The sequence below is a fragment of the Trichechus manatus genome, unplaced genomic scaffold (assembly GCF_000243295.1).
Source record: "Trichechus manatus latirostris isolate Lorelei unplaced genomic scaffold, TriManLat1.0 scaffold00233, whole genome shotgun sequence".
NCBI classification, from domain to species: domain Eukaryota; kingdom Metazoa; phylum Chordata; class Mammalia; order Sirenia; family Trichechidae; genus Trichechus; species Trichechus manatus.
In genome coordinates this window covers 1,551,713-1,576,908 of record NW_004444169.1, presented here as the reverse complement: position 1 = coordinate 1,576,908, position 25,196 = coordinate 1,551,713, and the positions used below count along the sequence as shown (strand labels likewise).

The 25,196-nt window shown below is 37.3% G+C and overlaps 1 protein-coding gene across 1 annotated transcript in view; it reads left to right on the top strand.

Annotated features, from left to right (window-relative positions):
- WNK3 (WNK lysine deficient protein kinase 3) overlaps positions 1-25,196 on the top strand; it is a 312,303-nt gene that overhangs the window by 235,549 nt on the left and 51,558 nt on the right. Inside the window, exons 13-18 of the mRNA XM_004389125.2 lie at positions 2,070-2,217; positions 12,987-13,103; positions 14,542-14,697; positions 14,779-14,830; positions 16,071-16,205; positions 16,566-17,509. Of these exons, the coding sequence (XP_004389182.1) occupies positions 2,070-2,217; positions 12,987-13,103; positions 14,542-14,697; positions 14,779-14,830; positions 16,071-16,205; positions 16,566-17,509 (1,552 nt within the window). The remainder of the gene's footprint in view (positions 1-2,069; positions 2,218-12,986; positions 13,104-14,541; positions 14,698-14,778; positions 14,831-16,070; positions 16,206-16,565; positions 17,510-25,196) is intronic.

The window sequence follows — 25,196 nt, the reverse complement described above, 5'->3', positions numbered from 1 at the left end:
TAATTTGTTTCATCCACCTCCAGTTAATGAACTTGGACCTGGTTACAATTTTTGCTATTGCAAATAATGTCTGCAAGCATGAACAGGATTTGTATCCCAGCTTTGCTGATCGCATGCAGAATGACCTTGAGCATGTTCTTCTTCTTTAAATCTCAGTTTTACTATCTGTAAACTGAATACTAGCAGTAGTACACTGATTTAGCGGTTATGAGCATTAAATGATGATAAAGTACTGTACACAGAACTTGGCATGCAGTAGGCCTGACTCTTATAAAAATCTTGTTTAATATGAATGTCATCTTTGTGCGTATGTCTTCATGTATTTGTATTGGTGTTTCTGTAGGATAACTTTCTAGAAATAGAGTTGATCGGTAAAGGGTATGTTAAAGTATAATAAATATACTACATTTCTGTCTAGAAAGTTGATCTAATTCACTCACCCCAAAAGTGTCTGTCCTCCCACTGGAAATATAAATATTTAAATATAATAAATATATTTTATTTACTAGGTGAAAAATTCCCTAATTCTGTTTTATCCTGCAGGCCTTTTGCTTTTCAGCATTTTATCAAGTGCTTATTGTTAGTTTGTACTTTTTCTTTAGTGAACTATGTTTACTTGGGGGGATCGTCATTTTTCTATTGATTTCTGAGTAGTTAGAATTAATTATGTTGAACTATTTTCACATCATTTATTTTCATTTCTTGTTCTGCCTCCTACACTGTTTCTATGTCTCACACTTGCTCTGTCTATCCTATGTTGAAATTGTTATATAAACGGATATATTTTAAGTTAGAATTGGCTTTTAGAAATTTTATTTGAACATATTAATGAAGGAACCTCAAAACAAAATTGATATAGAGCACCCCGTAATAAAAGGTTTCACAGAGGTACATCCCTGGCAATCCTACCACTGTGAGAAGGTATCTGCCAAATAAATGCAATAAGTATTGAGATATCCACCACTCATCTGTCAGTTTGTTGTACTCTGGTGGCTTGTGTTTTCTTATGGTGTTGGAAGCTATACCACCAGCATTTCAAATACCAGCAGGGTCACCCATGGTGGACAGGTTTCTGCGGAGTTTCCAGACTAAGAAAGATTTAGAAGATAGGCTTGGAAATCTACTTCCAAAAATTAGCCAATGAAAATCTCATGAATCACAAGAGAACATTATCTGACTTGCTTGCTTTGGAAACATCATCAGGAGGGATCAATCGCTGGAGGACATCATGTTTGGTAACCTAGAGGGACAATGAAGGTGTGGGAGACCCTCAGTGGGAAAGATTAGCACAATACAATAGCTGCAACAATGGACTCAAACAGGTTGGCAGATGTGAGAATGATGCAGGACTGGGCAATATTTTGTTCTGTTGTACATGAGGCCGGCACGAGTTGGAGTCAACTTGACAGCAGCCAACAGCATTAAGATATAATTCACATAACCTGCAATTCACCCCATTAAAGTGTACAATTCAGTGGCTTTTAGTATATTCACAGGGTTGTGCAGTCAGAACTTTTTAAAAGATATTGTCGTTGGCTGCTGTCAAGTCCATTCCCAACTCATGGTGACCCCACACACATTGAGACAAAAATGTTGCTCAGTCCTGTGCCATCTCTGTGATTGGTTGCAGATCGGACTGTTGTGATCCATAGAGTTTTCATTGGCTGATTTTTGGAAGTAGATTGCCAGGCTTTTCTTCCTAGTCCATCTTAGTCTGAAACCTCCACTGAAACCTGTTCAGTATTATAGGAACATGCAAGTCTCCACTGACAGATGGATGGTGGCTGCACATGAAGTGCATTGGCCAGGAACTGAACCTGAATCTCCTGCATGGAAGGCAAGAATTCTACCACTGAACCACCAATACATTTTCCTTGAATTTATTATTTATGATTTTATAATTATGAGTTTTCCTTAGACTTTAATACTATATCAGGATTGGAATGATTTTAGCCATTAAGGAATTTCAGATGTTAACTCTGATTTGGGGTAAATATTGGGCTTTGAGAATTACAGGATATTGTCTGCTCTGAGAAGTTGAATAGCTGTTACTTTTTTTTCATTACTAGCTTGAATCATGATGTAGCAGCTATGAAGGAAAACACTAATAGCCCTGATAACCCAAGTGGAAATGGCAAGCAAGATCGGATTAAACAGAGAAGAGCTTCTTGTCCCCGACCAGAGAAAGGGACTAAATTCCAGCTTATTGTTCTTCAGGTCAGTATGTAAATATGGTTTCATTAAGAATGCATGTAGAGGTCTGGTGGGTTGAGGAGGGGTGACGTTGCTGAGGAAGTGGATATAGAATATTGTGAACCCTCTCTAAAGTAACTTTTCCCCCAGTAAAAAAAACAAACAAAAAAAAAAACAAAACTCTTTGAGGCGGAGCCAGCATGGTGCTATATACAGCAGTACCACGCTGTCCCTCTGCAGCAAAGACTGGAAAAACCTAGTGAAACAGATACAAATGTCAATCTTGGAACCCTGAGTAGCAAATAAAGGAATAAAGAACTCTATCAAGCACCGAATGGGCTAAGAAACTAACAGAGAATGAGGAGAGGTACAGAGTAGAGACCCCCTACCAGCTAACGTAGCCAGATTCACCTTCTTGGGATATAGCCACCAAAGAACTTAGACAAGGGAGTACAGGAAGGCAAATTCATAGAGCTCCCAAAAGAAGACAGAGCACCTGGTAACCAGGGATACACACTTTCCCACCTCACACCCTTCTTCCCTGTATGAAGCCTCCGCCACTTGCCAATGGTCCACGGTTGCTTGGCTGGAGAGATACCAGCTCACTACCACCCAGATTTGCCATCTTGGGCTACAGCCGCCAAAGAACTCAGACAGGGAGTACGGAAAGGCAACTTCACGGAGCTCCCAGCAGGAGACAGAGCACACAGTAACCAGGGATACACGTTTTCCCACCCCCCATCCTTCTTCCCTCTATGTGACCTCTGCTGCTTGCCAATGGGCCACAGTTGCTGGACCGGAGAGACACTAGCTCACTGCCCCCGGGGTCTGCCCTGCCCTCACCAGCCGGCCCCTTCAGCACCATTCTTTTTGTCTGTTTGTTTTGTTTTGTATTTTTATTTGTTTGTTTTTAGATTTTGTTGTTGCTGTTGTTGCTTTTATCTCTCTCCCTTCCTCCCTTTTCTTTCTCCTGCCCAGCTAGCCCCGTGTGCCATCCCCGCCCCTTCTTGACGGGCTGTGATTTTTTAGTTTGTTTGCTTTGTTCTTTGTTTTTTCTTCTTTTCTCTTTCTTCTCTCTCTCTCCTTTCCTTCCTCCCAACCACTCAGCCTTTTGTACCACCTCTGCCCCTTCTGGAGGGGCTGTGCTGCACAACTTGGTTGGAGAGTCACCGCACATGGCCTCACCAGGTCGCTGTCTCCCTCAGTGCCATTTTATTTATTTATTATTTGTTTGGGTTTTTTGGGCTTTTTTCTGTTTTTTTTTCTTGGTTATTGTTTCTTCTCTTTCTCTCCCTTCCTTCCTTTCCTTTCACTCATCCATCTAGCCCCGTGCACCACCCCTAAATTGTTGGTGGGCAGTACTATACTGCTCAGCTGGAGAGCCTCTGGAACATGGCCCCCTGGGTCTGCGCCACCCCCACAGGCCAGCTGCCTGAGTGCCATATTTTATATTTTTCTTTACCTTTCCCCTTCTCCTTTTCCTTCTCCCTCCCACCTAGGCCTTTCATTGCCTCCACCCCTTCCTGACAGGGCGTGCTGTGCCACCTGGTGAGAGAGCTATCACCTCACTGCCACCCCAATTCTGCCCTGCTTCCAATGGCTAGTGCCCCCACCACCATGTTTTTTTTTTGTAGTTGTTTTTAATTTTTATTCTTTTTAAATTTTTTTTTGTTTCTTTCATTGTTGGTTTCTTCCCTCTCTTTCCCCTTTCCTTTCTTCTGCCCATCTAGCCCTGGGAGCCATCCACGCCGCTTCTCTGCAGGCTGAGCCACACCGCTCAGCTAGAGAACCACCAGCACATGGCCTAGCCAGGTCTGCCCCGCCCACACCAGCCAAATCCTACCACACTGCCATTTTATTTACTGTTTTAAAATTTATTTTTTTCTACTTCATTTTTGCTTTCCTTTTCACTTTTTTTACCCTTATTTATCTCTATTCTTTCTCTTCTTTCACCCACCCACTTAGCTCTCTCCTTTCCCTCCTTCCTGTCTGCACCGTGTGCCAAGTGCCACACCTCTGACCCTACCCTGCACTACCCCCAAGCCCCACCCTGTCGTCCCCAGCTTGTGCTGCAAATTAGCCATCCCTGCCCCTCCACCCCTCTTGGACCCACCCTGCTGCACCACAGCTGAGTGTCCAGCCCTGCCCTTTTGGACAAATTCGTGATTAATTATCATGCCCACAGGCAAACAAGCAACAAAACACACCCAGCCTACCTGCCTAGACATAACCAAATAAAACAAAAAGCAGGATGAAGCAATCAAATCTACAATAAATAAACGAAAAAAGTAATTCTTGAATGTCCTGGAGACAGCATACATTATCAAAACATATTAAAAAAAGGAGAGGCTGGCTCCAGAAAACAACCAAAATAAAACACCAGATGACCTTCTGCTACAGGCAAAGGCACTGGAACCACCTAATAGGGAATTCATAAGTCTAATATGCAGGATTCTCTAACAGATGAAGGAAAATGCAGACAAAAATATGGAAAAAATGAACAAAATCAGGAAAATACAGACAAAATCAGGGAAAAGACAGACAGAACAAGAAATCAGGCAAATAATACAGGAACAAAATGTCAAAATAAACAAACAACAAGCAATCATACAAAAACAGCAATTAGAAATCCAAAAGATAAACAACAAGATTTCAGAAATGGACAGTGCAGGAAGGTTTTAGGAGCAAATTTGAAACAATGAAACATAGGATCAGTGAAATTGAAGACAAATCCTTGGATACCACTTCATTTGAGGAAAAATCAGAGAAAAGAACAAAGAAAAATGATGAAACCCTGAGAACATGTGGGATACAATCAAAAGAAAAAATTTGCGAGTAATCACAGATCCAGAACAGGGGGAGAAAATGGAAAGCACAGAGAAAATCTTTGAAGACTTGCTGACAGAAAACTTCCCTAATATCATGAAAGATGGAAAGCTGACTATCCAGGAAGCTCAACGAACTCCATATAGGATAGACCCCAAAAGAAAATCACCAAGGCATATCATAATCACACTCGCTAAAGCCAAAGACAAAGAAAGAATCCTTAGAGCAGCTTGAGAAAAACGAAAAGTCACTTACAAACAGGAAACAATAAGACTAAGCTCTGATTACTCGGCAGAAAACATGCAGACAAGAAGGCAATGGGATGATGTGTGTAAAATCCTGAGGAAAAAGAACTGCTAACCAAGAATAATATATCCCGCAAAACTCTCGCTCAAATATGATGATGAAATTAGGACATTTCCAGATAAACACAAATTAAGGAAATATGTAAAAAACCAAACCAAACTTGCAAGAATTATTTAAGGGTATCCTTCAGTTAGAGAACTAACAACATCAGACAGCAACCTGAATCTACTGCATAAGACAGCATCAGCCAGATACCAACCTAGATACTGAACTCTGCAGGATAAAACGAAACTAAAAGATTTACAACAGAGAACCAGAGACGTCAATCTGTGAATGACAACAACATCAGAACAATAAAAGAGGAAATAAACGATGCAGGTATAGAACTTTTAAATGGAGAGGAACTCAAGGCATTATCAGTTAACAAAAGACTCGTTTAAATATAGGAAGGTGGGGTAAATTTCAAGGTAACAACAAAGAAAGTTAATAAACCTACTCATCAAAATAAAGAAGAAAAACATAAAGTCTTAGTAAACACAAAATTACACAAATGAAAAAACTACACAAACAAAAGGAATTCAGCACAGAAGAGTAAGAGGAACAAAGAAAACATCAGTACCACAAAAAAAGGCACTACAAATGACAGCAATAAACTCACACCTATCAATAATCATACTGAACGTAAATGGCTTAAATGCTCCCATAAAGAAACAGTGAGTGGCAGAACTGATAAAAAAACAGAACACATCAATATGCTATCTACAAGAGACACACCTTAGAAACAAAGACATAGATTTATTAAAAATAAAAGAATGGAAAAAAATGTATCAAGCAAACAGCTACCAAAAAAAGCAGGATTTGCAATACTAATATCTGATAAAATAGACTTTAAAACAAAATCCACCATAAAAGACAAAGAAGAGCATTATATAATGATTAAATGGACAATCTGTCAGGAATACATAACTATAATAAATATCTACACACACACAATGACAGTGCTCTAATATACATAAAATAAACTCTAACACCACTGAAAAGAGAAATTGATAGTTTCACAATAATAGTAGGAGATTTCAACACACCATCCTTGGTAAGGGACAGAACATCTAGAAAGAAACTCAACAAAAATACAGAAGGTCTAAAGGCCACAATCAACCAACTTGACCTCATAGACGTATATAGAACACTCCACCCAACAGCAGCAAAGTACACATTCTTTTCCAACACACGTGGAATGTTCTCCAAAACAGACCACTCCAAAACAGACCACACCACAAAGCAACTCTAAGCAAAATCCAAAACATTGAGAAAATACAAAGTATCTTCTCTGATTGCAAAGCCATTGAAGTAGAAGTTAATATCAGGAAGAGCAAGGAAAAAAATCAGTTACATGGAAACTGCGTCAAAACCACAGGGTAAGAGAAGAAATCAAAGATGGAATCAAAAAATTCCTAGAATCAAATGAGAATGAAAACACATCATACCAAAACCTCTGAGACACAGCAAAGGCAGTGATCAGAGGTCAATTTATAACAATAGATGCACACATCAAAGAAGAAGAAACGGACAAAATCAAAACATTAGCTGTACAACTAGAACAGACAGAAAGAGAACAGCAAAAGAAGCCTACAGCCACCAGAAGAAAGGAAATAATAAAGAGCAGAGCAGAAATAAATAGAGAAAAGAAAAACAATAGAAAGAATCAACAAAACCAAAAGTTGGTTTTTTGAAAGGATCAACAAAATCGACACACCACTAGCCAAACTGACAAAAGAAAAACAGGAGAGGACACAAATAACCCAAATAAGAAATGAAATAGGGGATGTTACAACAGACTCAACTGAAATAAAAAGGATCATAACAGAATAATATGAAAAACTATACTCCAACAAATTTGAAAACCTAGTGGACATGGACAAATTTCTAGAAACACACTACCTACTCAGACTAACACAAATTGAAGTTGAAAATCTGAATAGACCCATAACAAGAGAAGAGATTGAAAAGATAATTAAAAAAAAAACTCCCAACAAAAAAAGCCCTGGCCCGTTGTGGTGACCATGGTCTCCGAGAATATCTAGTTCATTTGGCATAACATAGTTTATAAAGAAAATGTTCTACATTGTACTTTGGTGAGTAGCATATGGGGTCTTAAAAGCCTGTGAGCGACCATCTGAGATAATCCACTGGTCTCACCCCTTTGGGAGAAAACTAAAGATACGAGGGAAAGATTAGTCCAAAGGACTAATGGAACTCAATTACCATGGCCTCCACCAGACTGAGCCCAGTACAACTAGATGATGCCCGGCTACCACCAATGACTGCTCTGACCAGGGTCACAAGAGAGGGTCCCAGACAGAGCTGGAGAAAAATGTAGAACAAAATTATAACTCACAAAAAAAGACCAGACTTACTGGCCTGACAGAGACTGGAGTAACCCTGAGAGTATGACCTCCAGACACCCTTTTAGCTCAGTAATGAAGTCATTTCTGAGGTTCACCCTTCAGCCAAAGATTAGACAGGCCCATAAAACAAAATGAGACTAATGGGGCACAACAACCCAAGGACAAGGACTAGAAGGCAGGAGAGGAGAGGAAAGCTGGTAATAGGGAACCCAAGTCTAGAAGGGACAGCATTGACATGTCGTGGGGTTATTAACCAATGTCATAGAACAATATGTGTACTAACTGTTTAATGAGAAGGTAGTTTGTTCTGTAAACCTTCATCTAAAGTAAAATTAAAAAAAAAAAGCCCTGGCCCAGATGGTTTCACTCTAGAATTCTACAGAACATTCAGAGAAGAGCTTAGACCAGTACTGCTCAGACTATTTCAGAACATAGAAATGGAAGGGATACTTCCAAATTCAGTCTGTGAAGCAAGCATAACCCTGATACCAAAACCAGGCAAAGACCATAAAAAAAGAAAATTACAGAGCAGTATCTCTCATGGATATAGATGCAAAAATTCTCAACAAAATTCTAGCCAATAGAATTCAGCATCACATCAAAAAAATAATACACCACGACCAAGTAGTATTCATACCAGGTATGCAAGGATGGTTCAACATTAGAAAATCAGTTAACGTAATCCATTAGAAAATCAGTTAACGTAATCTGCCACATAAATAAAAGAATCACATCATCTCAATCAGCGCAGAAAAGGCATTCAACAAAGTCCAACACCCGTTCCTGTTAAAAACTCAATAAAATAAGTATAGAAGGGAAATTCCTCAACACAATAAAAGGCTTCTGTTACAAATCCAACAGACAATATAATTCTTAATGGAAAGAGGCTGAAAACATTCCCCTTGAGAACAAGAATTTGGCAAGAATGCCCTTTATGACCACTCCTGTTTAACATTGTGCTGGAAGTCCTAGCTAAAGCAATAAGGCAAGAAAAAGAAATAAAGAGCATCCAAATTGGTAAGGAAGAAGTAAAACTGTCCCTATTTGCAGATGATATGATACTATACATAGAAAACCCAAAAAGACTGCACGAGAGGACTACTGAAATGAATAGAAAGATTCAGCAGAGTAGCAGGATCCAAGATAAACATACAAAAATTCAGTTGGATTCCTTTACACCAATAAAGAGAACTATGAAAAGGAAATCAGGAAAACAGTACCATTTATGTTGTTGTTTTTGTGTGCCATCGACTGGATTCTGACTCATAACTACCCTACAGGACAGGGTAGAACTGCCCCATACGATTTCCAAGGAGTGCCTGGTGAATTTGAACTGCCGACATTTTAGTTAGCACCCTGAGGTGTTAACCACTTCGCCACCAGGAATGAATCTAACCAGGGATGTAGAAGACCTTTACAAAGAAAACTGCAAAACACTACTCCAGGAAACCAAAAGAGACCTACATAAATGGAAAAACATACCATGCTTATGGATAGGTGGACTTAATATTGTGAACATGTCAGTTCTACCCAAAGCAATCCACAAATACAGTGCAGTCCTGATCCAAATACCAACAGCGTTCTTTAAACAGGTGGAAAAACTAATCATTAACTTTATATGGAAAGGGAAGAAGCCCCAGATAAGTAAATCACTATTGTAGATTAGTAAAGTAGGAGGACTCGCACTACCTAACCTCAGAACCTACTATATAGCTATGGTAGTCAAAACAACCTGGTACTGGTACAACAACAGACACATTGATCAATGGAACAGAATTGAGAACCCTGATGTAAATCCATTCACCTCGGGTCACCTGATCTTCAGCAAAGGCCCAAAGTCCACCAAACGGGGAAAAGACAGTCTTTTTAACAAATGGTACTGGCAAAACTGGATGTCCATCTGCAAAAAAATGAAACAGGACCCATACCTCACACCATACAAAAAAAGTAATTCACAGTGGATCAAAGACCTAAATATAAAACCAAAAACTATAAAGATTATAGAAGAAAAAATAGGGTCAATGCTAGAGACCCTAATACACGGCATTAACAAGATACAAACCATAACTAACAATACACAGACACTAGAATATAAGCTAGATAAGTGGAATCTTCTAAAAAGTAAACACTTACTCTCATCAAAAGAGTAAAAAGAGAACCTACAGACTGGGAAAAAAATTTTGGCTATGACAAATCCGACAAAGAACTAATCTCTAAAAGCTACAGGAAAATCCAACACCTCTGCAACAAAAAGGCAAACAATTCAATTAAAAAATGGGCAAAGAATATGAACAGACAATTCACCAAGGAAGACATTCAAGCTGCTAACAGATACATGAGGAAATGCTCGTGATCACTAGCCATTAGAGAAATGCAAATCAAAACTACAAGGAGATACCATCTCACCCTGACATTACCGGTACGAATCAAAAAAACAGAAAATAACAAATGTTGGAGAAGCTGCTGGGAGATTGGAACTTCTTAGCACTGCTGGTGGGAATGCAAAATGGTACAGCCATTTTGGAAAACGATATGGCGCTTCCTTAAAAAGCTAGAAATACCATACGATCCAGCAGTCCCACTCCTAGGAATGTGTCTTAGAGAAATAAGAGTCGTCACATGAATAGACATATGCACACCCATGTTCATTGTAGCATTGTTCACAATAGCAAAAAGATGGAAATAATCTAAGTGTCCATCAACAGATGAACGGATAAACAAACTACGGTACGTACACACAATCAAACACTTTGCAGTTATAAAGAACAGTGATGAATCTGCAAAGCATCTCACAACTTGAATGAATTTAGAGGGCATTATGCTGAGTGAAATAAGTCAATCACAAAAGAACAAATACTGTATGAGACCACTACTATAAAAAACTGATGAAAAGGTTTACACACAGAAAGAAACAATCTTTGATGGTTGCAAGGGCGGGGGTGGGAGAGAAAAACACTAAACAGACAACAGATAAATTGTAACTTTGATGAAGGGTAAGACTACACAGTCCTGGGAAGGCCTGCACAACTTGTCCTGGGCAAGATCATGGAAGCTGCATAGACACATCCAAACTCCCTCAGGGCCCAGATTACTGGGCTGAGATCTGTGGGGACCATGGTCTTGGGGAACATCTAGCTCAATTGGCATAACATCATTTATAAAGAAAATGTTCTACGTTCTGCTTTGTTGCGTAGCGTCTGGAGTCTTAAAAGCTTGTGAGCGGCGATCTAAGATACTCCATCTGGTCTCACACTGTCTGGAGCAAGAGAAAATGAAGAAAACCAAAGACTCAAGGGAAGGATTAGTCCAAAGGACTAATGGACCACAGCTACCACAGCCTCCACTAGACTGAGTCCAACACAACTAGATGGTGCCTCGCTACCACCACCGACTGCTTTGACAGCGATCACAATAGAGGGTCCCAGACGGAGCTGGAGAAAAATATAGAACAAAATTCTAACTCACAAAGAAAAAAAAAAAAAAAAGAGCAGACTTACTGGTCTGACAGAGACTAGAGAAACTCCAAGAGTATGGCCCCCGGACCCCCAGTAATGAAGTCACTCCTGAGGTTCACCCTTTAGCCAAAGATTAGACAGGCCCATAAAAGAAAACGAGACTATATGTACATACCAGCCCAGGGGCAAGGACGAGAAGGTAGGAAGGGACAGGAAAGCTGGTAATGGGGAACCCAAGGTCGAGAAGGGGAGAGTGTTGACATGTCATGGGGTTGACAACTAATGTCACAAAATAATATGTGTATTAATTGTTTAGTGAGAAACTAGTTTGCTCTGTAAACCTTCATGTAAAGTACAATAAAAAAATTAAAATTAAATTCCTGAAAGTATTATGTGTTAATTATTAAATTTGGAGAAATACAAGCAAGAAAATAAAAATCACTTGTAATCCCACCACTCAGAGATAGCTCCCTTAATGTTTTAGTTTATTTTCATCTCTTTTTTTTATGTATCTGTACCATTTTACATGGTTAAAATTGTAATAATTTTACTAATAATAGTAGCAAAAACTTACTGAATTCTTCTGTGCTAGGCACCCCAAATGGAGTCTCAGGGTTGTGCAAATGCTTAAGTACTCAGCTGCTAATTTAAAGGTTGGTGGTTCATATCCACCCACAGGTGTCTTTGAAGAAAGGCCTGGCCATCTGGTTCCAAAAAATCAGCTATTGAAAACACTACTCTGACAGGTTACCTTGACACACGAGTTTGGTCGCCATGTGTCGGAATTAACTCAGTGGTAACTGGGAGAGGAAAAGGCACTGAAAATGATATGCATTTAATTTTTCAGTAACCCTGTATGGTCAGTTGTAGTATACTCTTGTGTCCAAATGAGGATACTGAAGTTCAGAGAGGTAAAATAATTTGCCTAAAGTCTAGCAAATGATAGTCAGATCTGAACCCAGATCATACTTTAAAGCCCATGTGTTTAACCAATTTTGGATGGATGTTTTAACCTATTTACAATTTTATATCCTGCCTTTTTTTAAACTTTATATATGTATATATATAAAATACATTTTCCTGTGTCATAAAGTAATTTTTCAATAACTTGGTATTTTAAATAGCTGCATTAGATAGTCCCTTGTATAGAAGTATTCTGTTATTCCTCACATAGGTTCTTTCTGTCTGTCTCTTTCTGCTAATCTTTCTTTTCTTTCTAACTTTCTCACTCTCTTTCTCTCTCTGCAGCAGATATCCTTGAACACAAATCTTTGTATATGTCCCTTGATTATTATGATAGATTTCTAAGTGGAATTAGTGGGTGAGAGAATATGAAGATTTTTAAAGTTTCTAAATATATGTTGCTAAATTGTTTTCTGGAAAGGTTGGACCAGTTTATATTTCTATTATAGTGCATCTTCTTTTCCTTAAAGAGTCATTTGTGGGGCTGAGAGAATTTTGAAAATGAACGACTGAATTTAGATCTTTTCATTGCCCATAGCTATAGTTATTTTTAACTTTTTTGCCTTTCTTAAAAAGTTGTGTTCAGTTGTCTTTCCTACTAACGCAGGATCACATTCCTAACTTATTTTTTGCTAAGTAATTTGAGCCTCTTAGCTTTGTTATAGAATGACTGTTTAGGTAGTATTTCACCAAGGGAAAAACCATCTTTTTATAGTCTGAACCATTTAAACCATTTCCCCCATATATTGTAGCAGATTTGTCTAGATGTTCCCGGCACAATTTACAAGGAGAAGACAATGACTAACTTTTAAACTGGTAAAATGTTTGTGCCCAGGTGTCGACCTCTGGAGACAACATGGTGGAGTGTCAGCTAGAGACACACAATAACAAGATGGTCACCTTTAAGTTTGATGTTGATGGTGATGCTCCAGAAGATATTGCAGACTATATGGTAAGTATAATAAAACCAAAAGTGTTTCCCTTCAGCATTCTTTGCCTCTTTTTCACCCTAACTCTCCCCCTATTTATTCAGAGCCATCTTCTTTTTAGTGTTCTGTTAGTGTTTTAATTTTGTACAGATTAAAGAGGTTATGGTCAAGGGTAGCTTACTACATCTCCTCTGGCTTCAATTTATTTATCTGGAAAATATAAAGGAGGGGGGTTCATTAAGAGATGATCTAGATCAGTGGTTCTTCATTCTGGCTGCGTGTTAAAATCACCTGAAGAGCTTGTAAAAATAATTCCATTTCTTGAGCTCTCTAATTAAAGTAGAATCTATGGAGGTGGGGCCTAAGCCTCAATAGTTTGTAAAGCTCCCCGGATGAGTCTAATGTGTTACCCACTGTTCTAACATCTTGCATATAGTTGCTCAAATTATGTTCATCATTTTATTTAGTTTTCATATTTTCTTTGAATTGTTCAAACTGCCTATAGGGTTTCCAAGGCTGTAGAAGGAGACTGCCACATCTTTCTTCCGAGGAGCAGCTGGTAGATTTGAACCACAGACTTTTTGGTTACCAACTGGGTGCTTAACGACTGCACCACCAGGGCCCCTCTTTGAATTGTTAGGCTTAAGTTATTATTTTTCTCTTTTTATGTTGAGTTTGGGCTAGGATGACAGGGAGAGTGTATAATGTTTTTCTTTCTGCCAATTTTCTTTAGGTATGCATTCCTTGCCAGGCAGAATTAAACATTTTAAAAGTTAATCATTATGTCAGTTCTGCCTCATGTTTAACATAGTATTTTCTGAACTGTCTCTTCTTTCATATTTCTCATGAATGTTTAATCCTCATATAAGGTGTCCTGGACCATTTTTTATCATCTTTGGAGATGTTTCATTTTGTGATTTGTGATTTAAAAGCTTTTGAGTTTAGAGTTCCTAATTTTAAACATACACATTGCCTCACTTATGGTCTTCAGATGACAATCCATATATCTAAAACCAAACCCATTGCCGTCAAGTCAGTTTCCACTCATAGTGACCCTATAGGACAGAGAAGAACTGCCCCATAAGGGTTTCCAAGGAGCGCCTGGTGGATTCGAACTACTGACCTTTTGATTAGCAGCCATAGCTCTGGTTAGCAGCCTTAGCTCTTAACCACTACACCACCAGGGTTTCCAATCCATATATACAACACTAGATTTTTTAAAAAATACTGATTTCTATAATAGATATTGCCAATCTCACAAGTGTCAGTGATGTCAAAATAGAAACAATAATTTAATGTATTCTGTGGCATTTTATTACTTACCTCTGTTAACTCAGTTGTGGCATTTGAAGCTAAATATTCCTTTTTAATATTTTTCTTCATTGTGGTCATCATTGATATAGTATTACAATTTTGAAGAAACTAACTTCATTTTCATGAATAGAATTACTTTTTTGGCAGGTCGAAGATAACTTTGTGCTGGAAATTGAGAAAGAAAGATTTGTAGAAGAATTGAGGGCTGTCGTAGGTCAAGCCCAGGAGATCCTTCATGTCCACTCTGCTGCAGAAAGAGCCATTGGAGTTGACTCTATTACCGTGGAATCCAGCAGTAACCAAGTAACAGCAATTATTTAGTAAATAGGTCTTCTTTGATATGTATCAGGAGCTTCTTTATTTATATATTCATTTTTAATTCAGACAGGATCATCTGAACAAGTACAGATAATTTCTGCATCCACTCAAACCAGCAGTAAGTATATTTCATAAAATTTGCCATTTGACTTTTGAAGCAAGACATTTGGAAACTTTAATTTACATACCATGATTAGAACAGATATTAGCCAATAAAGGTATCTGACAAATTGTTAACGTAGGTTTTCCCACATTTTGCAAGGACCTTATAACCCAGAAATAAGAAACTATTCTCCAAATTTCCTCTAAGTGCTCATTCTTTATCTCATTAACTTATTTCTGAGCATGGTATGATACCAGAAAAGCAGTCATAGTACTTATGAGTTTTAACGGCTTGACTGTTTCAAGTTAACTGGTAAGTTATTATTTTTTTTTCTGATATGAGAGGGACAGAAACTTTCTAATTCAAATCATTATGTTCTAAGTTTGCCTCATGTTTTAACAGTCATTCATATCTTGATTTCATTTCACCAGTGATATGCTTCAACCTGCTCTCATCACTGATAAGTTTTTATAAATCAGATACTGGATAAACTTTCAGGGACTAAAATGGGGTGTTCTGTTTTCTTTCCTGACTACTTTATATCTCTGTTCTTCTCAGCTCTGGTCATGGATATATTAAGAGTATCTAGGAGGGGGAGAAGGACCATAGACAAATGAAGGCCTCTCAAGGAATTATATTGACATGAAAAGGCAAAACATAGTATCTGAGTAATGGAACCAGATACCATTACCCTGAAATTTAGTTTGACTGTGTTAGTATGCCTGGGTCCTGTATCTTATTTTTCTGGTCTGGACAAGTTTCTGGCTGACAAAATAGGGTAAAATATAAGAGAGAATTACTTATTTGAGTAAATTTACAAAGTAGGAGTAAAGACGTAGGGGTTTATTTTATTTTTTAAATTTAGCATACAACAAAATTGAGCTTTTTTTGGTGAACAGTTTTGTGAATTTTAATGCTTACACAGATTTCTGTAATTACCACCGTAATCAGGGTACAGAACAGAAGATACAGGTTTTAATGGAAAAAGTGATTTCCATTTTTTCAAAAAAGCCTTGCTTCTAATTGCTGTTGATACAGTGTTTCAGTAAAATCTAAAATCCTACTCTAAAGATATCTTTTGCTTAGATCTTTAGACTATCTGTCAGGTTGTGAGGTCTGGTATTATAAATTACACATCCTAGTGCTGTTAGAAATAGAGACACAAGATAAAATGGGGTTTTAAACTAGTTTCCTTAGTCAGTAAGGTAAAAAAAAATGTTATTTATGTGTAAATGTGTAAATTTTTTTTCTACAGATGAGTCTGCTCCTCAATCATCCCCAGTTGGTCGGTGGCGATTCTGTATCAATCAAACAATAAGAAATCGTGAGGCTCAGTCTCCTCCTCTTCAGCATTCTCTGTCTATAGTTCCTGGGCTACATCCACTTTATAGTAAGTTTTAATTCTCTGGCAGCTTTATCCAGACTCGGAGAAATGGGAATGTAAAATATATACCATATCTTTAACTTCTTTTCCTGATGCTTTATGCTTATGAGAATTTCATGAGTATTTTTGAATTCATTAATATTAGGGTTTAACTTAAACCATTTTTAATGTAATATTTATGAAATAAAGAAAGCATTTTTTTCCTTGACAGATTGAGTTCTGTATATTTTGAGTCTTATTTACAAGAGTACTTTCACACAGGTTCTCATCTGCCTTTTGTTCTTCCTATCCCTGTTGAGTTTTGGTGCCAGTCCGTGCTTTGAACTTAACTAATACATGCTTATCCATTCTTTGTTATTACTTCAGGTCAAAGAAACACAAGTAATAAGGAAATATCACAAGACACACTGCCCACTATAGAAAATAATCCATGCCAGCGTGCACTTTTCACCTTTAAATCAGAACACAAGGATTTAGTTGATGGTAAGATTTCTGAATGTGCTAGTGTAGAAAGTGAACAGCCAGCTATACTTTATCAAGTGGAAGATGACAGGCAGATATTGGCACCAGTTACTAGTAGTTCCAATTATAGTACTTCTTCAGTTTGTGCTGTTCCAATTGAATGTGAGGGATTCACCAACCAAGCATGCATATTCCTGCCTGTATATTCGTATCATCAAGCTGCAAGTCAAGCTGATATACTTATGACCCATCCCGGAGAATCAACTCAGATTGCTGGTAACTCTCTTACAACTCCAGCATTTACATCTGATCAAAAGCCTCAATCCTTATCGGTACAGCAGCCAACTATGGATGCAGAATTTATTTCCCAAGAAGGAGAAACCACAGTGAACACTGAAGCAAGTTCTCCTAAGACAGTCATGCCCACTCAGACCTCAGGCCTTGAACCAACTACCTTTCTACCCACGACTGTCCTGGAATCAGATGGGGAAAGACCTCCAAAAATGGAGTTTGCAGACAACCGAATTAAAACTCTGGATGAAAAATTAAGAAACTTGCTCTATCAGGAGCATAGCATATCTAGCAGCTATCCTGAGAGTCAGAAGGATACCCAAAGCATAGACTCTCCATTTTCTTCCTCTGCTGAAGATACACTGTCCTGTTCAGTGCCGGAAGTCATAGCCATCAGTCACTGTGGAATTCAAGATAGTCCTGCACAATCCCCTAATTTTCAGGAGATAAGCTCTAAGATTCTGTCCAATGTGGCAGTGAGTCAGCCTGCTAACATATCAGTGTTCAAAAGGGACCTGAATGTGATAACTTCTGTACCCAGCGAATTGTGTTTGCATGTAAGTACCATTCTTTGTAACCAATTCCTTATCGTTTGCTTATGCTTTTAAAGAAACACGTTTTCTAAAATTCTGTCCTTTGAAGTACAATTGTCTATCACAAAATTCTGAGGTTACAGGTATTTAAGAAAGCCATGACTTAGCCTGCAGGTGCCCAGAACTGCTCAGTAGAGATGGCAGAACTATCTTTAGTAAGAGAGCCCTCTGGTAAATTAGCTAGGAACTTAAAAGCAATATGTGTATTTATTGTATTAATGACATGAAAGAAACTGATTTATGGATTGTTTCAGTGGGTAGGAAGAACTTTTAGATTTCCACTTCAAAATACCACTTATCAGTTTTCTTTTTTTAAAATTTAATATAAGAACAACAACAACAACAAAAATCCATTGCTATCAAGTCGTTTTCAACTTATAGCGACCCTATAGGACAGAGTAAAACTGCCCCATAGGGCTTCCATAGAGCAGCTGGTGGATCTGAACTGCCAACCTTTTGGTTAGCAGCTGAGCTCTTAACCACTGTGCCACCAAGAGCTCCATAAATTTAATACAATAACCTTTTATTTTATACCTTCTTCAAGGCAGTGGCTGAGGACATACACAAGGATAGAGAATGACATACCCTTGCTTCCAGAAGACATAGTTAAGTGGAGTAGATGATATTCAGAAATAACTACTTCGTAGCATAGGATATAAGAAATACTCAAAAAGAGGTATAAATGCACAAGAACTAGGAATTACTTCTAGTTGGATGAGAATCAGGAAACGTTATGGGCTGGGCCTACCAAATAGATTTTGATTAGACAGAAATGGAAAGTGGAACAGTATTATAGCATACTTTCATTAATTTTCAGTTTCATTAATTAAGGCATGCTAAATGTGCTTCTTTTTTAATGATATTTTATTGTGTTTTCAATGAAGGTTTACACAGCGGTTTAGGTTCCCATTCAACAATTTCTACACTAGTTGTTCAGTGACATTGGTTACATTCTTCACAGTGCGTGAACATTCTCATTATTTCCATCCTGGTTGTTCTGTTTTCCATTAAGCTAGTTTCCCTGCCCCCTTATATTCTCCTCTTTGTCTTAAAGTAATTGTTAACTGTTTGGTCTTATATAGGTGATTTTTTTAAAGGAGCTTGGTACTTACAGGTGATAATATTTATTTTGTGAGCCAGTCTATGATTTAGCTACACAGTGACCTCAGGGGTTAGTTTCAGTTCAAGGTTTAAAGAGTATCTCAGGGCAGTAGTCTCAGGGAGTTCTCCAGTCTCAACCAGTCCAGTAAGTCTGAATTTTTTTAAGAATTTGAGATTCTGTTCCACATTTTCTCCCATTCTATCAGGGTCTATCTATTGTGGCCCTTATCAGAATGGTCAGTAGTGGTAGCCAGGCACCATCTAGTTTTTCTAGTCTAAGGGTAGATGAAGCCATGGTTTGTGTAGACTGTCAGTCCTGTAGACTAGTTTCTTCTTTGAGTCTTTGGTTTCCTTCCTTCTCTTTTGTTCCAGAAGAGTAGGGACCACTAGCTATACCTTAGATGGCCACTTGTACACTTTTAAGACCCCAGACACTACTCACCAAACTAGGATGTAGAACATAAAGTTTATGAACTGTGTATTATACCAATTGACTGAGTTGTCCCACGAGACTGTGGTCATAAGCCTTCAAACCCATAAAACCAATCCCGTGAAATGTTTCGTTATGTCTAAGAAGTATGCATAACTGTACCCCCTATGTATTTTATTATATATATGAATATATATGCTTGCACAGACATACATACATATATATTTGCATATACCTATATATACACATATATATGCCTACATACATAGATATATACCCCAACCTATATTTTTTGATTGTTGTTGCTATTGTTGCAAAATTAAATATGCTATAGCAATTAATCAAAGGTCCTTTTTTCTTGTGTACATTTTAGTGACATCATTTACCTTCGTCAAGCTGTGCACCCTTCACCCTCATTTGGTGTTTCCTTTCCCATCACCAAAAATAACAAGTGTCTACTATCTAGAGAGTGACAGAGTGACTCCCTCACTTACCCCCTCCCTACCCATCCCTGGCAACCACTAATGAACATAAGTTTCTGTGTATTTATCTATTCATGGCATTTCATAAAAGTAGGAACAGATAATATTTGTTTTTTTGTGATTGGCTTATTAAGACCAACATAATGCCCTACAGTTTCATCCACATTGTAAGATGTTTCGGGAACTCATTTTTTCTTTTCTTTTTTTAATTTTCATTTTAATTTAATCTTTTTTTGTTTTAATTTATTTGAAAAATACAAAAGGAAAGTAAAAATTATCCAATTTCCTTTTTTTGCCCTTTCAAAACACAGAGGTAATCACTATTAATTTGATGCTATCGTTCTTGATTTTTCTTTAGTTTACACAGATCTAGCTACATACATAATAATCACAGCTTTTTATTCACAAAAATAGGATTGTGCTATGTGCACCTTGGTGTGCTACTTTATTTTTTCATTTAACAATATGTCATAGACATCTTTTAAAATCTTTATCACTGTATCTCTTTATTATTGTTATTATATAAGTAAGATGTGCTTGTACATAAAGTAATGTGTACCTCACCCCCTCCAGATACGGTTTTAATAAATATACACTTATATTTATATACTTATATATTTATTATTTATACATAAATATGTACATATTATATGTTTATATAGATATACCTCTTTGTTGTTCTTGTTGGGTGCTGTCGAGTTGATTCCAGCTCGTAGTGACCCCATGTGACAGAGTAGAAATGCTCCATGGGGTTTTTTTTTTTTAATTGTATTTCAGGTGAAGGCTTACAGAATCAAATAGTTTCTCATGAAACAGTAGTACACATATTGTTTTATGACATTGGTTAACAGCCCCACAACATGTCAACCCTCTCCCTTCTCAACCTTTTTTTTTTTTTTTTTCCTTTGGTGATTTTTTTGTTTCCATAGGGTTTTATAGGCTGTAATCTTTACGGAAACAGATCACTAGGTGTTTATCCCATGGAGCTGCTGGATGGGTTTGAAATGCCAGCCTTTCAGTTAGCAGCTGAGCACTTAACCACTGTTCCACCAGGGCTGTTTACAGATATGTCCTGTTATGCATTTTTATTTTTTCACTTAATATTTTATGGGTCTCTATCCATGTCAGTACACATAGTTCTGACTTACTTAACTTTTTAAGACTACTATATAATATTTCATTGAATACATATAATTTAAATATTTATTTTTTGATAAACTAGTAATTTTAAATTATAGAATTAATGTGTAAATACAAAAGCAATTCAGTCAATTCAGGAGGATAGAAAATGAAAAGTAATAGTTATGTTAACACCCCCCACACTTACCTTGTCCCAGTCCACAAGCATTGTTAAGTTCCTGGTTTTAATTCTTGTGGTCATTGTCATTAATGACTTGTAAATGATGTACTTATTCATCTATTTCTTTAATCTTAGTAATTTTAGACAATACCTACTGACTCAATGCTATGAACCTAACCCACAGCCGTCGAGTCAATTCTGACTCATAGCGACTGTATAGGACAGAGTAAAACTGCCCCGTAGGGTTTCCAAGGCTATAAATCTTTACGGAAGCAGACTGCCACAACTTTTTCCCACGGAGCAGCTTGTGGGTTCAAACTGCTGACCTTTTGGTTAGCAGCCAAGTGCTCAACCACTGTGCCACCAGGGCTCCTTAAAAAAGCAAACCCATTGCCGTCGAGTTGATTCCGACTCATAGAGACCCTGTAGGAAATTATTGTATTTTCCTTTCCACTTCTCTTCCCCTTATTCTTCCTAATTGTTATTACTTATATTACCTTTTTAACATTGGTGAAGTTTATAACATTTACATGCTGTTCTGTAACAATTGGTGCTTTGTCTATAGGTTGATTCTAAGAATTGAAAATCAATAAACAACATTAATATTATGGTCATGTCTGTTGTCCAGTGATCAGGTAATATGATTACAACCATAAAAAAATGAAATATAATTCTCTGTCATTTAAATTTTATTATTCAAGGGAGACACAAGTGTCAAGGTCAAGAAGATTATTTTGTTTGCTTCAAGTGTCCATTGCTACATCTGGACCATACTTAGCTACCACTGTTTCTGGTGTCCTAGAATTTCTTTTTTTTAATTCCTTCTTTCAATGCTTCAATGAATAATATTTTCAAATACATTGGATAAATGATTGATTTAGTGTTTTTTTGCATGTCCAAATATGTTTTAATTTTGCTTCTCACTAGATTGATTTAATTGCAGAATGGTAAAATCATAATTTTTTCCTTTCAGAATTTAGAAAACATTGTTTCATTGTCTTTTAGCCTCCAATGTTGCTGATGAGAGTGATGTCAGTTTCATTATCATTCATTTGTAGGTATCCTATTTTTACTATAGACCAGTACTGTCCAATAGTACTTTCTACGATGTGGAAATGTTCTATATCTGCGCTATCCAACAGGGCAGCCACTAACCACATGTGGCTATTAAGCGCTTGAAATGTGGCTAGTATAACTGAGGAATTGACTTTTTAATTGTTTAATTTTAATTAATTAAAATTTGAACAGCCACATGGGGTAAGTGGCTACTGTATTTAATACTGCAAGTCTAGAGGCTTTATCTTGGAGTTCTGAAATTTTTTCGGAATGTATATAGGTATGTTGTTTTTCCATTCATTCTGTACATTACTGTTTGTGGGCCCTTCGAAGATTTATGTCTTTCTTCAGCTCAAATAAACTTTATTTTTGTTTCTTTTTTGTCTTTCTTCTTTCCTTTTAGAACTTATAGGAGATATTTGGCCTCCTGTGTATATCATCCATATCTCTTAATAGTTAAACTCATTTTTAATTTCCTTTTCCTTATCTCTTTTCTTATCTCTTTTTTTATTGTGGTAAAAGACACACAACATAAAATTTACCGTTATAGCCGTTTTTAGTGTACAATTCGTTGGCATTAAGTTCATTCACGATATTGTGCATCCATCAACAGTGTCTATTTCCAGAACTTTTTTCATCACCCCAAAAAGAAACCCTATACACACTAAGCAGTCACTCCCAATTTTCCCCTTCCCGTAGCCACTGGCCACGACTAATCTGTGTTCTGTCTTCATGGATTTGCCTTTTCTGGATATTTCATATAAATGGAATCATACAATATGTGGCCTTTTGTGTCTGGCTTCTTTCACTTAGCAGAATGTGTTCAAGGTTCATCCATATTGTAGCATGTATCAGTACTTCATTCCTTTTTATGGCTGAATATTATTTCATTGTATGGATATACTGCATTTTGTAGATTGTTTCTACCTTTTGATTATTGTAAACAGTGCTGTTATGAATATTCATGTACAAGTTTTTATTTGAACACCTGCTTTCAGTCCTTTTGGGTATATACCTAGGAGTAGAATTGCTGGGTCATATGGTAATTCTACGTTAAACTTTTTGAGGAACTGCCAAACTGCTTTCTACAGAAACTGCACCATTTTATATTCCCACCAGCAATGGATGAGGGTTCCAATTTCTGCATATTCTTTACCACACTTGTTATTTTCTTTTTTAATAATATCCATCCTCGTGGGTGTGAAGTAGCATCTCATTGTAGGTTTTTTTGTTTTATTTTTTATTGTGGTAAACATATATGTAACAAAACCTTTGCCTTTTTAACACTCTTCACATGTACAATTCAGTGACATTAATTAATTATGTTCAGCCATCACCACTATCCATTTCCAGATTTTCCATCACCCTTAACAGAAGCTCAGTATCTTCTAAGCAATGAGTCCCCATTTTCCCCCTCCTCCAGCCTGTCCCTGGTAACCACTAATAAACTTTGGTCTCTATACACTTGCTTATCCTAGATATTTCATATAAGTGGGATCATACAATATTTGTCCTTTTGAGACTGACATATTTCACTCAGCATAATGTTTTCAAGGTTCATCCATGTTGTAGCATGTATCAGCAGTTCATTTATATTTATGGCAGAATAATATTCTATTTTATGTATGTAGCACATTTTGTTTATTCATCTCTTTTGATGGGCATTTAGGCTGTTGCCACATTTTGGCTATTATGAATAATGCTGCAGTGAACATTGGTATAAACATATCTGTTTGTGTTTCTGCTTTCAATTCCTTTGGGTATATACCTGGGAGTGGAATTGCTGTATCACATGGTAATTCTATGTTTAACTTTTTTGAGGAACCACCAGACTGTTTTTCACAGTGGCTGTACCATTTTAATTCCCAGCAGCAATTGATAAGGGTTCTAGTTTCTCCACATCCTCATCAATACCTATAGTTTTTCATTTTTTTAATCATAGTGATCTTAGTGGGTGTGAAGTGATATCTCATTGTGATTTCGATTTACATTTCCCTAGTGACTGATGACGTTGACCATCTTTTCATGTGCTTATTGGCCATTTGTGTATCTTCTTTATTTCTTTGGAAATATCTATCCAAGTTCTTTGCTCATGATTTTATTGGGTTGTTTGCCTTTTTGATGTTGAGTTATAGGAGTTCTTTATATATTCTGGATATTAATTAAACCTTTATTAGATATATGGTTTGCAAATATTTTCTCCCATTGTGTAGGTTTTATTTTCACTTTCTTGATAACGTCCTCTGATGAACAAATGTGTTTTTTTTGTTTGTTTGTTTGTTTTTAATGAAATCCCGTTTATTTTTTCTTTTGTTGCTCATGCTTTTGGTGTCATACCTAAGAACCCATTTTTTGAGACTAGATCCTGAAGCTTTACCCCTACATTTTCTTCTAAGAGTTTTATGGTTTTATATATATATATATATATACTGTAGCCTTCCTCTAGTAATTGTGGGAAAGCATGGGGCATGCTTCTTGGCACAGTATATTGTAACTTGTCTCTAATGCTACCTCTAGAGTAGCCTACTAGCTAATCTTCAAAGGTGGGAGGGATTCCCCTTCCTCCTGCATTTTGTCTCCTCCCTTTGTTATTGACCTTTCTTTTGGCCACAACTTTTTCCTCTCATAGCTCTTTTTTGGACACAAATGCCTCTGCTGTGTTCTGCATGGTGAGGAGGTGGGGAGGGAAGGGACATAGCTGCCTGACTGTTCCTTCTTTGGTACCCCAACCAGTTCACTCATCCATTCATCAAATATCTATCAAGCAATGCATAAGTCAAAACTCCTGCATTTATGGAGCTTACATTCTGGGGAGGGAAGATAGACCCTAAAAAAATAAACAAGTATGGTTTGCAGATTATTTAAGTAAAGGGCAAACATGGAAAGACTAGGGATTATTTATATAGGTTCATCAGAGATTTCATGTGGGGGTGGCATTCACTTGTGGAGACCTGAGTAGCCATCCAACAAGCAGTTTGAAGAACATTCTAGGCAAAATTATAGCAAGTGTTATGTCTTAGTTATCTAGTGCTGCTATAGCAAAATACCACAAGTGGATAGCTTTAACAAACAGAAATTTATTCTCTCACAGTTTAGAAGGCTAGAAGTCCAAATTCAGGGAGCCAGCTCCTGGGGAAGACTTTATCTCTCTATTGGCTTCGGGGGCAGGTCTTTGTCATCAATCTTCCCCTGGTCTAGGAGCTTCTCAGTGCAGGAACCCCAGGTCCAAAGGACACACTCCACTCCCGGCTTTTCTTGCTTGGTGGTAATGAGGTCCCTCTC